Here is a 14290-nt window from a genome sequence, read left to right on the forward strand (position 1 = left end):
CTTACCCACAATATAAATGCTGCCATTTCTTTTCTATGCAAGGTGATTGTGTCACTCTAACCTTATTGCTGTAGTAATACTTTGGTAATAAATAATCTAGTAGCACTATCTAACATAGGTAGGAGGCAATTCCATTATACTGCCAGCTTCTAGCTCCACAGAAAGGAATGGCTAATGGAGCCACAATAGGAGAGTATTATTTTCCATATCCAAATGGCTGGTATATAGCAACATAACAATACAGGTCAGCTGTGCCATGGCCTTCTATTAACCATTTTGGTTTGTTCTGAAATAGGACAGGAATAAAATTTTCATTGTATTCAAAGATGACAAATTACTTCAGGTTAATACCCAATAAACTGTTGGTTCCAAAGTAATTTTTCTGTTTTTTTTTTTGGGGGGGGGGGGGCGTGTTATGATTATCTTAACATACAAAAAGCTAGTTTTCTCTTGTTGAGGTTCACTGTGCATGCATTTTTAAAGGAAAGTGGCTTTTTATAGTTTGAAATTAAATTTTACATGCGTTTTCTCTATAATGTGAAGTAAGCACTTTGGTTATTTTCTTTATCATTAAAACAGATGATAATTGAGGTTGTTAAAAACTCTAGTTGCACAGTCAAAATAAAATAATAACCTTTCCTGATGATTCTCACTACTCTGTTCTCAGGAATTTTTGTTGTACTCTCAGTGTTATGAATTTTAATATGCAAGTAACTGACATGTTGCTTCTGGGAGGCCCAAGCTCCATTCCCTGCCCAGCCAATGATGCTCTGAGTGATGCTTAACAAGTCACTTCACTCTGCAGGACTCATGGAGAGAATGTGCTCATTGCAGGTTCCACCAGGTTACTTGTCATCTAAAATGATTTTAATACAGTGGTACTCAACCTCTGGCCTGTGGACCAAATCCAGCCCATGGGAGCATGTCATCTGGCCCACAAGGCTCCTTACCGGTCCCAACATTTGGGAGCAGGGGAGTGGTGGCAGCATTAATTGCCACAGCTTCCCCATGCTGGATCTGGCCTGTGGACTGACCCATGAGATCCAGCCCACAGACTGCCCTCTAACACTTATCCAGCCCACAGGGCCAAAAGTTGAGCACCACTGCTCTAGCACCACGGCCCGCACTTCAAGAGGGACACAGAGAATCTGGAGAGGGTTCAAAGGAGGGCCACTTGCATGATTAGTGACCTCCGTGAAAGACCCTACGAGGGGAGGTTGAGGGATTTGGATCTCTTCAGCCTTCACAAGAGATGGCTGAGGGGAGTCCTTGTAGCCGCCTATAAGTTTATCAAGGGGGGACAACAGGGAATTGGAGAAGCGCTATTTACCAGAGCGCCCCTAGGAGTAACTAGGAATAATGGGTACAAACTAATGGAGAGGAGATTCAGGTTAGACATTAGGAAGAATTTTTTTACAGTAGGGTGGCCAGAATCTGGAATGGGCTTCCAAGAGAAGTGATTCTATCACCTAACTTGGAGGTCTTCAAGAGGAGGCTTGACAATCACCTGGCTGGGGTCATCTGACCTCAGTCCTCTTTCCTGCCAGGGGCAGGGGGTCAGATACAATGATCCTTTGTGGTCCCTTCTGACTCTACAATCTATGAAGAAGTATCATTAACACCAACATTTATGATAGCCATGGAATTAATTATGGTTTGCAAGGCTAGAAAAGGAATAGCCTGTCCACCATATGTATATCAGTGATAGAAACAGATGTTGAGAAGTGAGCTTGAGTTTTGCCACTAACCACTATTTATTTGTCCTTTCTCTTCAGAGTAATCCGTGTCTGTTCTTTTCATGCAGGGTGAAGAAGAGATCTGATTTAATAGGTGCCTTCAAGTTAGATCCACTTTACCTGCAGCATAACCACCAGGAATCTGGTACTTTTGTATTTAAAGAAGATGATCATTGTTTTATGCACACTTATTTTAAATGAAAAAAAATAGTTAAAGACTTGGGGCAACACTTTCAAAATCATCTCTGTCCCATTTCAAAAGGTGATTTGGGACCAGATTCTCAATGGTTGTGAGCTTGCAAACATACAGGTAGATGCCCAGTGAGATTTTTAGTTGATACAATGGCAGTTGGAAGAAAATAATTTTATGATGTTCATACTTGGCAGTGGGATTTCTCCAGCTCCATACCGACCAAGAATATGTGCTGGGATAATGTTTCTTGTGATCTGGATGTGATGATTCAATTGTGTAGGTGGCAGGGTAGATATGTGCATCTTTACAGACTAGCAAAATAAGATTTTATATACAGAGAACAACCTTTCGTGAACCTAAGTGCATTGCATAGGTCATTGGAGGGTGCCATACTTTGAATATGCGTGGTCCAGATTTGAACCATCCATGTGGGCCAACAGTATGCTCTCGTTGCGAAGAAGGCTAATGGCATATTGGGCTGCATTAGTAGGAACATTGCCTGCAGATTGAAGGAAGTGATTATTCTCCTCTATTTGGCACTGCTGAGGCCACATCTGGAGTACTGTGTCCAGTTTTGACCCCCCACTACAGAAAGAATTTAGACAAATTGGAGAGAGTTCAGTGGAGGCAGCAGAAATAGCTAGGGGGCTGGGACACATTCCTTATGAGGTGAGGTTGAGGGAACTGGGCTTATTTAGCCTGGAGAAGAGAAGACTGAGGGGGTAGAATTTAATAGCAGTCTTCAATTACCTGAAGGGGGTTCAAAAGAGGATGGAGCTAGACTGTTCTCAGTGGTGGCAGATGACAAAACAAGGTGCAATGGTCTCAAGTTGCAGCAAGGGAAGTTTAGGTTAGATATTAGGAAAAACTTTCTCACTGGGAGGATAGTAAAGCAGTGGAACAGGTTACCCACAGGGGTTGTGGACTCTCTATCCTTGGAATTTTTAAAGACCTGGCTAGAGCGAGCCTTGGCTAGAATAATATAGTTGGAGATGGTACTGCTTTGAGCAGGGAGTTGGACTAGATGGCCTCCTGAGGTTTCTTCAAACCCTAATTTTCTATGATTCTATTTAGGACACCAATTACTCTGTGCCTTATTCCCATTTGTCAGTGACTTCCTTTAAATAGGGGCCACACTTTTCAAATATATGTGCCCAAAACCAAGCTGCTGATTCCATATTTAGGCATCTCAATAAACATGTTTGGGTTTTGTCAAGGTGCTGAGCATCTCCAGCTCCCATTGACTTCAGCGAGGTTTAGGGGAGCTCAGCACATCTGAAAACATTTTTATTCAGTTCTCTAATTCTGGGATTTGGCAGTTAGTAGTGTGCACCCAGCTTTTTAACCACTGCTTACAAGGTAAACAAAGTGACATTTTAAACCTCATTTATCTATCATTCAGGAATTTAAGTGAGTGACAAAATACATCTATCTATGTGCAATTACTCTTAATAAGCATGCTGCAATTATGTGTGCCCAAAAGGGGAAAGTCTTTATTTTGTCAGTAATTATAATTCTGTGTGATTTTCATAGTCATGCCAGGAAGATTGTACGAGCTTGCCTGGCAACCCAGGATACAGGTCATATCCAAATGGCAGCATTAGGAAATTACAGCTTTGTATTCTATTGTGAATACCGCATGTGCTCCCACAATTCTGTTCCTCCTGGTTAAATACAGATGGAAGAGTAAGGCTTGTAATCACTAGGACAAGGACTAATCATTGATTGCATTATGCTCTACAGCTTCTGAAATGTGTTACTAGTGGATCATTAGGCATAGACTCTTTCAGTGACATAAAATGATGTGCTCTTCAGAGGTTGCCTTACTCTTTACTTTCAGGCTTGCAACTATTAAACTAAAATGGTCATTGAGATGTAGAGGAAAATGGGTGTCATCAAATTACATTGCTACTCAGCTGAGACCCATTTGCTCTTCCACTGAAGTCAGTGGAAGTCTTTCCCTTGACTATAATGAAATGAGTATATTGTTGTTGTTAAAGCAGTCCTTAAGGGTCCTACTGTCCTTGGTTTTATACAGATGTTCAGTAAAGAGACAGTCACTTTCCTCAAGAGCTTGGTTATGATTAGAAGGAACAGACTAATGGTGTGTAGGATAAAGGTAAGATTAGGCAGTTATAATAAGGAGTACATTCTCATGCACTTAAGCTGTATACACAAATGTAGCTTGCCACTGCATTTGGTTGTCAGGTAAGAATGACACTGCAGGAAATACTTCCTTTTCCCATATAGATTATAAGAATGGTACATATGGCATGTAACTAGCCAGGTAAGTACATGTGATACAACAGGGATATAGCTTATAGCCATGTTGTTCTAAGAGGCAGAAGCAGACAAAACTCTTGTGCTAGAGGTGATATCTTTTATTAGACCAACTAAATAGTGGCAAAAAAATACATTTCTTTGCAAGCTTTCAGATCCAAACACCCTTCTTCAGGCAGAGGAAAGTGAATGTTTTTCATTGTAATCCAATTCAGGCAAGCACTGAGGCACATACTTAAGTCACATGGTCCAACTTACATGCATGGGTAAAGCAGAATAGAAGTAGTAGTGGCAGCAATAATAAAGCTAAGTATGCGCTTTAGTGTGTCTCTAAATAGGGATGGAATTAAACATGCTCCTTAGCACATTCCTGAATCAGGGGCTGGACCCGAGGGCAGAAGATCTGGGTCCTGTTCTTGTCTCTGTCACAGACTCACCACATGATCATATGCAAAGCATTTAGGTTCATGTCTCAGTTTCCCCTAATGTGAAATTAATTCAATTAACTGATTTGCAAAAGGAGATACACCTCCTGACTCTTGGTAATTGAACAAAATATAGCTATCCATATTCTAGGCCTGCCTCACAAGGATGTTTTTTGGCTTTGTCAGGCAGTGTTATAAAGAGCTATGAACAAGACCTTGAGCAAAAAACAATGGAGAAATGCCCAGCATTATCCTCTGAGTAGAGCTGATGTTTGGTTATCATTTGGAGCTCTCAGCCCTCCTGAGCGACAGACCTAGGAACAAACAGCAAGTGTCTGAATAAACACAGTGGAGTGGTTAGTAGCACAAAATCCCTCTTGAACATGTCTTTGATTCACCAAAGTGAAGACTGAGGAAACTTTATGACAGAGAACCTGTGATGAACCGGTGACCTGTTACTATTCTTCCTTTGGATTCCACTTCACGGAGGCAGTTGAGTCTGTTACATGTCAATTATTTGATGCCTTCTAGACAAGTGTCCCCTTGAAACAGGAAAATAAATGCAATTATTTGACCTAGCATTTTCACAGGCCTCAGATGTAACAGAAAGGAGACTCATTGCTTCTCATGAAAACTGCTTAATTTTGGCTATTTAAAAGGTATAGCCCCACCAATTAAGAAGTAGGTGAGCCCAAGATGTCAAGGTGCTTCCTCATACATGTTCCTTTGCTTCAGCTCCAATGGCTTTTGGTTGTACTGAGTACCTTACAAAGGGTAAAATAGCAAAATTCTCTAGTATCTGGTTTTTGAAGTTAGAGTAATTGGATTTATTTTTTCCCCCTCTTAGGTCTTATTACAGATTACCGGGTAAGTACATCATTAATAATTTGACTTTAAGATGTTAAAATGACTAAAAGAAGAGCTGTTTTTCTTTTTCTTTTTTTTCATGTTTCTCAAAACATCACACTTTTCTGCCAAGAAAGCTCAAGCCACGGACAGGCATTACATTTTTGTTGGACAATATACATAGCTTTTTCTAGTTCCTTGTGTGAAAAAATAGTAATTCCACCATAATGTGTTAGCTCTTTCAAACAGTAACTTCATTGGAGAATGAGTTTTCATGCAGTCAGTGTAAAGCCTATTCAGATTTATGTAGCATGATGAGAAGACCTAGGATCCCCCATTATCCCATAGTCCTCTGCTGTCCCTTCCTCTTTCCAAAGGAGGAGTTGGTGCCTGATAGCTCACCCAGTGCAAGCTTTCAGGGAGTCCCGTGGGGACCCTTCTGCTGACTGTCTGGACAGTCTTGGCTTTCTCTAAGACTGTTCAAGTGACATGACCAATTCCCATCAATTCCCAGTTCTTTCCAGCAGCTGCCAGCTGACCTATGACTGCCAGCCCCCTTCCCTGACAGGGAAGAGGACAACTTGTCAATTATCAGGCTCCTCTGAGGACAGGGGGAGCCAAGGAGAACCCCCTGTAGCCCACTGGCTGAAAAGCTTGCCTTTGCAGGGACTTTTTTGCTCCCCTGTAGGGCTGTGCAAAGCTTTGGTTGTCAATTTGATTTGGAGGAGATTTGGACCAATTCTGTGGCTGAATCTCTAAATCCGAATCAAATTGGGAGACCCATTAGAAGGCCCAAATCAAATCCGAAGCCTCTGAATTGATTCAGAGAGATTTAGAGATTCAGATCAACCAGGGAAAGGCAGGCACAGCTGGGGAGCTGCAGGTTCCCTAATGGCTCCTCTGGCTGTGCCTGCCTCTCGCTGCACGGGGGAAGCCTTGGAAGAAGCCCCCATTGCTGCCCTGCCCCATCCCCCACCCAGCCCCATCCTCCCATGACTTTAAAAAATAAAAATAAAGCTCTGCACTCACCGGGTGCTGCAGCAGCAATTGGGGCCTCTGAGGGCCTAATTGAATAGGGACAGTGACTCAAATCACTGAATCAAATCACTCTGCTCCGAATTGTCTGAATCCGAATCTGAATTGAATACTTCCCTATTCGTACAAGCCTACTCTTGTCCCAGAAGGCTGCCTGTACACCCACCTTCTTTCCACTTTCTCAGAAATTTGAAGTAGAATGCCTGTCTGTAGCTTCAAACTGCTAACCACTTGAGAATAAATGTAAAACTCCAACTCCTGTTTATTTAAGAACTTTTTATCTGAAGGCAAAAGTCACCTCTCAACTGACATGAGATTTATATGTATATGTAGCTGCCTGATAGCTCTAGGCAGGCCAATGGCAGGTATCTTCCTGAACATATTCTCATCGTGCCATAACATATAACATTCATATTTTTTTCAAATTATTTTATATAGCAATTGTTAAGGACATTTGGGGGGGGAGGGCAATACCAAGACCTTAATCTTAAAATTTACTTTTAAAAAAATATAGATGGTTTGTTGTTTTTTTTTGCATTCTGAGTCCTTCATGGTAAATTTTGGTAAAACTATGAGGTTTTTACAAGATGTTAATATGCATTTGGTGGAGACATTAATGGGAGTTTCAGAAGAGTGAGAAGTATGTGGTTTAGTCTGGGGTCCTGTCTTCTGATACCTCTTCCCTTTCTTACTTCTACATTTTAAGTGCTTAAATGTTTGTACCAAAGAGTTTGTGAGCCCCCAAACATTCTTTGATTACTTGATGCACCGCAAGAATTGTCATCTAGTTTTCAGGAACTGAACGTATGGTGTATACCAAAACTGTCATATGGCATGTGCTGCTTTGTACCCAAAGCAATGACTTCTGACATCAATCTCCTTCTTTCTCAAATGCAGCACTGGCAAATCCCTCTGGGCCGAAGGTTCCGCTCCTTGAAAATGTGGTTTGTGCTTAGGATGTATGGAGTCAAGGGACTACAGGAGCATATCCGCCAGGTAATCCTATTATACTTCCTTCGACAACTCAGGCCACATCCAGACAAGTGAGCACATGCCTGGTGCGGCATCTCAAAGCAGTTTGAGATGCCACAGGATGCACACTTAGAATGAACAAATGCTCCCTACATGGCATATTTGCAGCGCAGACTCTAAATTTGATACTGGGAAATCCCAGTATAAAAAAAACAAACAAACACATCGGAAAAAAGTGGGACAGGACGCACTCCTGGAGCGTGTCCAGAGGCAACTGGAGGCTGGGTCCTCCAAGGAGATGTTCTGGCATCTGGCCACTCTATGGCTGCCCCGTGCCCCTGCTGGGGCAAATAAAAGTGGGCAAGGCTGCAGCAGTGCCTTGGACTTAGGCTCTGTCCCAGGTAAGCAGGGACGTGGAAGTGGGGGAGACTGTGCGGGCAAGGGAGACTGCTCGGGAGGGGTGGGTTCCCTGCGTGGTGCGCAGCCCTCCCGCAGCAGCAGCAGCAGTGGCTGTTGGGGCACTCGTGGCCTGCTGTTGGCAGAGACCCCCAGGGGTGTGGCGCCACCTCAGACCCAGAGGCTGCACAGGGTACTGGCCCAGCCACTGGCATGTACCCTCAAACAAGACCAGGCTGCTCATGCTGTCACCCACGGCTCCTGGCACCACAGGCTGAAGCCGTGCACTCCTGGGCCAGGCCGGGTCCTGCTTCCATGGAGCTGGCCTGGCCCAATGGCACGTAGGGCACATGGAGGAAGGACCTGGCCCCGCCTGAGGGCACACACTAGTGACTGGGCCAGTGCCATGTGCAGCCCCAGTTGAGGCCTTCCCAGGAATGGCATGGGGATCTCTGGGGCCTGTATGTTCACATCAGGACTAGGGTTCTTGGAGCTTGTTCATGGCCTTGGAACTTTTTTGTCACATTTGTTACTATGAGCATGCAGTTAAGATATTGTTGCGATGGCCAGAACTTTTTTATGAGAGTAAATATCCTGCTCAATGACGTGCATCCTCCTGTTGTACTGTATATGCAAAGTAAAATTACAACATTTTGTATCTTTCCAAAATGAAGAGACACAACTAGATCCTGGAGTTAACTCAGATTTATGTACAGGTTCAATCTGGTCCAATGTGCCTGGCCCTCCCACAGACATACATTTCTTAATAAAAGCTCCAGTTTTCATTAAAGACCAATAAAAGATCTCTAAACAGGATTTCTAATAAGATGCTGCTGCAAATCAGCTGTCTGCCTAATGTGCATAAAAAGATGGCTCTATCCTAAATTGCCACTATTGGAACAGATTAAGGACAATATCCTTTTTCCCTCATCTGTTTCTCCTGGGAAATGTTTTATAATTTCCATTGATTCAATTTACAAACATCTAAGAGAGATTCCGGACCTTACAGGGAAGCACATTAGGGGAGTATTCAAATGAGAGGAGTAACAACAATAGCATTTTATCATATAATCAATATTGAGGTCTCAGGCCTCTTTTGTATAGCCTGCTGAAGTGAAACTAGGCACGTGATTTGCTAGAGTCAGCCTGTATTGCACTTTTTGCTAGGTTGGTTTCACTGGTGAGGCTTTGAAGGCTGCAGCTAATCCAATGTGCTGCCAAGATTTTTAAGTAGCACTAAATCTCATATGGTGATGGTGTCAGAGCTGGAGTATTTACATTTATTACATATACTTTATCTGACTTAGTTCTTAGTCTTTCTTATTTATATTTAAAAGTATGGTACAGGCTTTCTCTTTTTCCTGACTCCCAAATATTTCCCCAAGTGCTCACAGAGCAAATGCTTGTCCTTCAAGCGTCTCTTAAATAGCATCTTTGAAGAAGGGTTCTCCCATTGGCTTTGGAAACAGTCCTCTAGCAGACACAGAAATGTCAGGGCAAGTGATTTTCTTTGTAAAGCCCTGGACTAGAGAAGACAAACCATGAAGAAAAATAATTCAAAATGTTCCTGGCATTTTTCTTTATCTTAAGTACTTACATTCTTATTTGAGGTACTTATAAAGTATTCAAGTGCCTTAAATACTCATAGGTACTTATAAGAACCTATGCATTTATTTCATTACATCTTATAGACTTGCTGGACTGTATATGTGTGCGCAACATTATTTCTTTAAGCACTAAAAAATGTTGTGGGATATTTCTAAATTGTGATCTCACACTTGTGATTTCAGTATAGCTGTATGGGTGTAACTGAGAGCAAATTTGGCTTACTGTGTACGCTGACTTGGACTCAGATTTTTCCATGTGGAAAGGAGGAGGTCTCATCACATTCTGTGGGTTTCACTGTTTCTCTTAAAAATATCCTTGTTTTTTTCTTTTTTTTTTAATGTTCAGTGGACCTGCACTTGCATGAACAGTTTGAGATTTTTCTCTTGTAGGAATCTAGGTAGTCTTCTAGATCAGTTGCTCTTCTGTGAACTTGTAGTATGGTGCAGATTGTAGCAATAGCCATCAACAGCAGTTATGGACTGCCTGTTTCTTTTCCCCATTTCTTCACCTGCTTCTTTCCAAGAACCATTTCACAGTCCCCAAAATATAATGGTGATTTTTTTTCTTTGAAATAGTAGTAGTAATGAGGAACATCATGAAATCTGGTACTGGTTTACACTGCAGAGCTATAAACAGATTCCCAAAAGAAAACATTCTTGAAATTTAACCTCACTTTACCATCCCTTGTCATTCTTAAAGGATTTTTATAATTCCAGGCCTTGTGAAGTTGTTTCCATTTAAACATATGGTAACATCTTGCAAATAACAGTCTTCATACTCCCAGTGTTGGCAAAGGCAATCTCTAGAGAGAACAGCCAGTACTATCGCTTGGGTTACACTTGGCACTTTTTTGTGCCACAAGATGATCCCTGAAGTTGCCAGACCCATTTCTCAGTTATCGTTTGAGAGACGAGCAAGTTTTCTTTTGGTCACATTGTGCAGTGAATGTGGGTCAGAACACGTTTCTGCTGTCTCAGTGCACCCTGGGGCAGAGCTATGCAACAGCTCCCTGATCTGGAACGTGGAGAAGGGGGAGTGAGCTTGTTTGGGACATGGTCAGTGGGCCAATGCATGAAGCTATCTGCTACCTTTACCCACAACCTGTGGTGGTAGCTGCAGCCTGACTGTTAGACAGCATGGCTGGGTCTTCTTTGTAGGCTTGGGGATTAAGATTTATTTTTCTCCTAGCTACTACAGAGGTCACCCTATGCATGTTGAGGTCTCTTTGGAAAAATGAGAATTAGGCTTCCAAATAATTTAAAAGTTTTACCAAACTTTTCCAGTGCCTATGAAAAGTATCCTTTTTTACTCAGACTCCCAGGAGTTACCTCAACTTTTGAAAGTTTGAGTGATTTTGATCTCATGACAAGCTTTAGCAGGGGAAAGTATCATTCTTCCACAATGATGGTGTGCTTATAAGTGGATAAATAAAATTATCTTTTTAAAACCAATATTGTTTTCAAATATTTTTGAAACTGAAGGTTCATGACCAGCTCTCTTTTCTGCCTTCCATCTCCTCAAAGTTGCAAACAAGTGTTTTTTCTTCTTAATAGTATGTTTTAAACTTTAGGATGTTTGTTGTGTTGTGGCTTTTTAAGTTAATTTATTTTATGTTCCCTGTGAACATTCCAAAAATGCATTCCTTTGTAGCTTTTGAAGCAATTAAATTCTATGGCTGTGTCCAGATGTGCAGGGGCATGCGCTTGCAGCAGCAGAAACAGTAGCGGCATGTGCAGTTTGGTGAGAGAGAAATTGTCCCACTTGGTGCAAACCGCCCTTTCTCCAGCTCCTCCCAGCTCCCAGTGTGCTGGAGCAGCCAGGGCACAAATGGAAGAGTGAAGACGCTTTGGCCAAAGCATCTTCCTGAAGGGCCAAGCTTCTGCTTTTTCCTGTACATGCTGTTGTAGCTTGCACTGCTCCACCTTTTTGCTCAGCACTTTTTTTTTTGCTACCAGGAAATCCTGGTAGCAAATCTTGCCCCTGCACTGCAAATTTGCAGCATGGGGCACTTTTTAATGTTCCAAACGTGCAGTTTGTGGCACAGCAAAGAGGTCTGTGGCACCACAGATCACATGTGCCTGCATGTCTGGATGCGGCCTGTACGAGCTTTGTAAGGTTTTTTTTCTGTTCTTCACTTATAACGATGAAACAAATCCCACTTAAAAATTCACAGAGAAAATCCCCCATTCACAGAGCAGATCCCACTTAAAAATTCACAGCTGAAAATTCACATAGCGAGGACTGCTCTTCTCTGTAGCCACACCAGCTTGGGCTATTATTCAGTGAAGTATCATAAAGTAAGCAGATATGAGTTGGGTCAACACTTTTTTGTGAAAACCTTGTAGTGTCACAGCTAGGGAAACCTAGTATCTGTACTAATGGCTATTGATGACTTGGTAGGTGGCACTTTTCTGAATACAGAACCCCTGCTCAAATAGGCTGTGCTATGAGGAAGTGGCATTTATGCAGGGGTGGGCAAAATGTGGCCCATGGGCCAGATGCAGCCCGCCAGACCATTCTGTCTGGTCTGTGGGGCCCCTAAAACATTTTGGAAATTAATATTTATCTGCTCCTGGCTGCCTGTCATGTGGCCCTCGATGGCTTGCCAAAACTCTACCTGAAATAATTGCCCACCCCGGCACATGCCTACAAGACACTAGCATTTGTCAAAGATGTCCTGACATCCTTTTCCTAAAAGTTTTGTTGATATCCTGTTCAAATTCCAGTTTAAAGGAAGACACAATCCTTTCTCCAAATACTTATAGTCAAAATTGGAAAACTGGATGTGATTTAGTGCTACACCTTCACAAGTATGTTACAAATGTGACAACTCAGAAGCAGTATGTGTGTGTGCATCTGTGTGCGGATGCATGCGTGTGGGGGGTGGGGAAGGGGCCTTGGTTCCCTGCTACTCTATTGACTATTCTATTCTTAGAAAACTGCTTGGGTCCAGCAGCTCTCACACATTCCTCTGTAAAGCTGTCTAACATGTCCCTTCACCCATGTTATTTTCACTCCTTCTCTGGCATCCCAGAGGGTACTTCATAGAACAGTTTGGGGAATTATTCCCAGATGGTTCAGGGTTTTTGTGCCCAGGATAGAGCAATGACCCACAAGTGCACCCTAGGTAACAAGATAAAAGCTTAATCTCCAAGAAGTGCTGGTTTCTTTTAACTATGTGAATTTTTGTTGAAAGCTTTCTCAGAAGACAGCATGCATATATGGGTGTTAAAGGATGGATTTTAGTGAAAAGAGGATCATTGTTTGGCATACAACAGAAAAACTGGTTCAGACAGAGGAAGCAAGCATAAAAGGAAACCCCAAGATGGGAATGGGGGAAGAGCAGAAGGGCAGCCAGTAGGACGGGGCTTGTGTAATTCATAGGGGAAAAGGAGGTGGAATTGTGCAGAACTTTGAGCATGTCAGGTGTGCCATTGATAGCCTCTGAACTGCCAACAGCCTGCTACAAATGACAGCTGAAAAGCAGCATTGTGGATGGCCCAGAAGGCAGTAAGATGAAGATGAGGCCAAGAGAACAACAGGGCAGGAGGCAAGGGAAAGGATGACCAAACTGTGTGTGCATGTGTGTGTGCATGTACACATGTGTGTGTGCCTACATGCAGATGCATGCAAAAATTGGTGTGACTTTGATTTCACCGCAGCTCTGATCTATGTGCCACACCATACCAGCTTGCATCAGATCAACATTCAGCATTCCAACGTGGGTTCTATGCAGGGGCCTTGCATACTTTTTTGAAATGTGGGCACAGTTGAACAGAGCCCCCTCATGAGCCTACCCCTCGCACACACTCACAGTCACTTTTCCCATTCACTATTACACAGACCAGTTCCCCTTCCATCTGCAAGTTCACATTATATTCTCCAGCACATTATATTCCCCAGAACATGTGTTAATTGTCTACTTGAAAAAAAGTAATATTAGAGAAGAATTTTTAGTTGCTTCTAATGAATATTGGCAGTAGGAATTGAAGATAGCCAGTGTGACAGCCCAAGCCATCTTTCACAGACCAAGCACAAGGGCTCTTTAGGACACTAGGGTGACATGGTCCATGTACCACAGTTAAGATATCTGTTCACTAACAGTTGAAGGCTGAAAATGTAGTGTACTAAACAACAATAACAATTTTTCTTGTACTGTATTTTTTAAATCAAAATAATATTTTATAATGTATGTTAAAATAAGCTTAAAGGCACAGAATGAGCCAAGTGTCAAAATCAAAGAAATTTGTAGTTAATGCAATTCACTCCTTCATCAACTCTTGTCTTTGTGGCTCTGCTTAACAGACCTCTGAGACTAGCATGGAATATCATCTCCCTAGGATGTGTCCCCAGTTCTACATGCAGGACTTCATTCTCACAAGTTGTATATGCCGCTAATAGGATTGAACTACCTTGACTCCTCTTGTGAACAATCATTATACCCTCCTGCAATACTTATCTTGGACAGAGAAGACTTAAATCTAAAATCCTTTTGATTTTTGTGGATTTCAGGCATCAGTTCCTAATGAGATCTAACTCTTTTGTGTTTACTCTGGTTTGGATTACTAGCACTGCAGCTGTCATGGGCAAGTTTTTGTGGTTAAGTGGTGTGGGGTTTTGGGTGGTTGGCATTAATAGTTCAGTTGTATATTCAGACTTCTGGGAAATTATGAATCCCTCCTGAACTGTGTAAAAATTCTAAGTGTCTGCTGCCCCCTAGTGTTTTTGCTAACTACTCTTTGCTGTTAGAGATCAAGCAAAAATTATGGTGCAACTAATTAACAGGAGTTCCACATGCA

The 14290-nt window shown here is 42.3% G+C and overlaps 1 protein-coding gene across 3 annotated transcripts in view; it reads left to right on the plus strand.

Moving 5' to 3' along the window:
- Window positions 1–14290, plus strand: part of DDC (dopa decarboxylase) — a 107039-nt gene that overhangs the window by 69299 nt on the left and 23450 nt on the right. For all 3 annotated transcript variants that reach the window (XM_025206121.1, XM_025206122.1, XM_006025329.3), the window contains exons 10-12: window positions 1805–1881; window positions 5482–5501; window positions 7413–7511. In XM_025206121.1, the coding sequence (XP_025061906.1) occupies window positions 1805–1881; window positions 5482–5501; window positions 7413–7511 (196 nt within the window). The remainder of the gene's footprint in view (window positions 1–1804; window positions 1882–5481; window positions 5502–7412; window positions 7512–14290) is intronic.

This window comes from Alligator sinensis, unplaced genomic scaffold, assembly GCF_000455745.1.
Source record: "Alligator sinensis unplaced genomic scaffold, ASM45574v1 scaffold796_1, whole genome shotgun sequence".
Classification (NCBI taxonomy): Eukaryota; Metazoa; Chordata; order Crocodylia; family Alligatoridae; genus Alligator; species Alligator sinensis.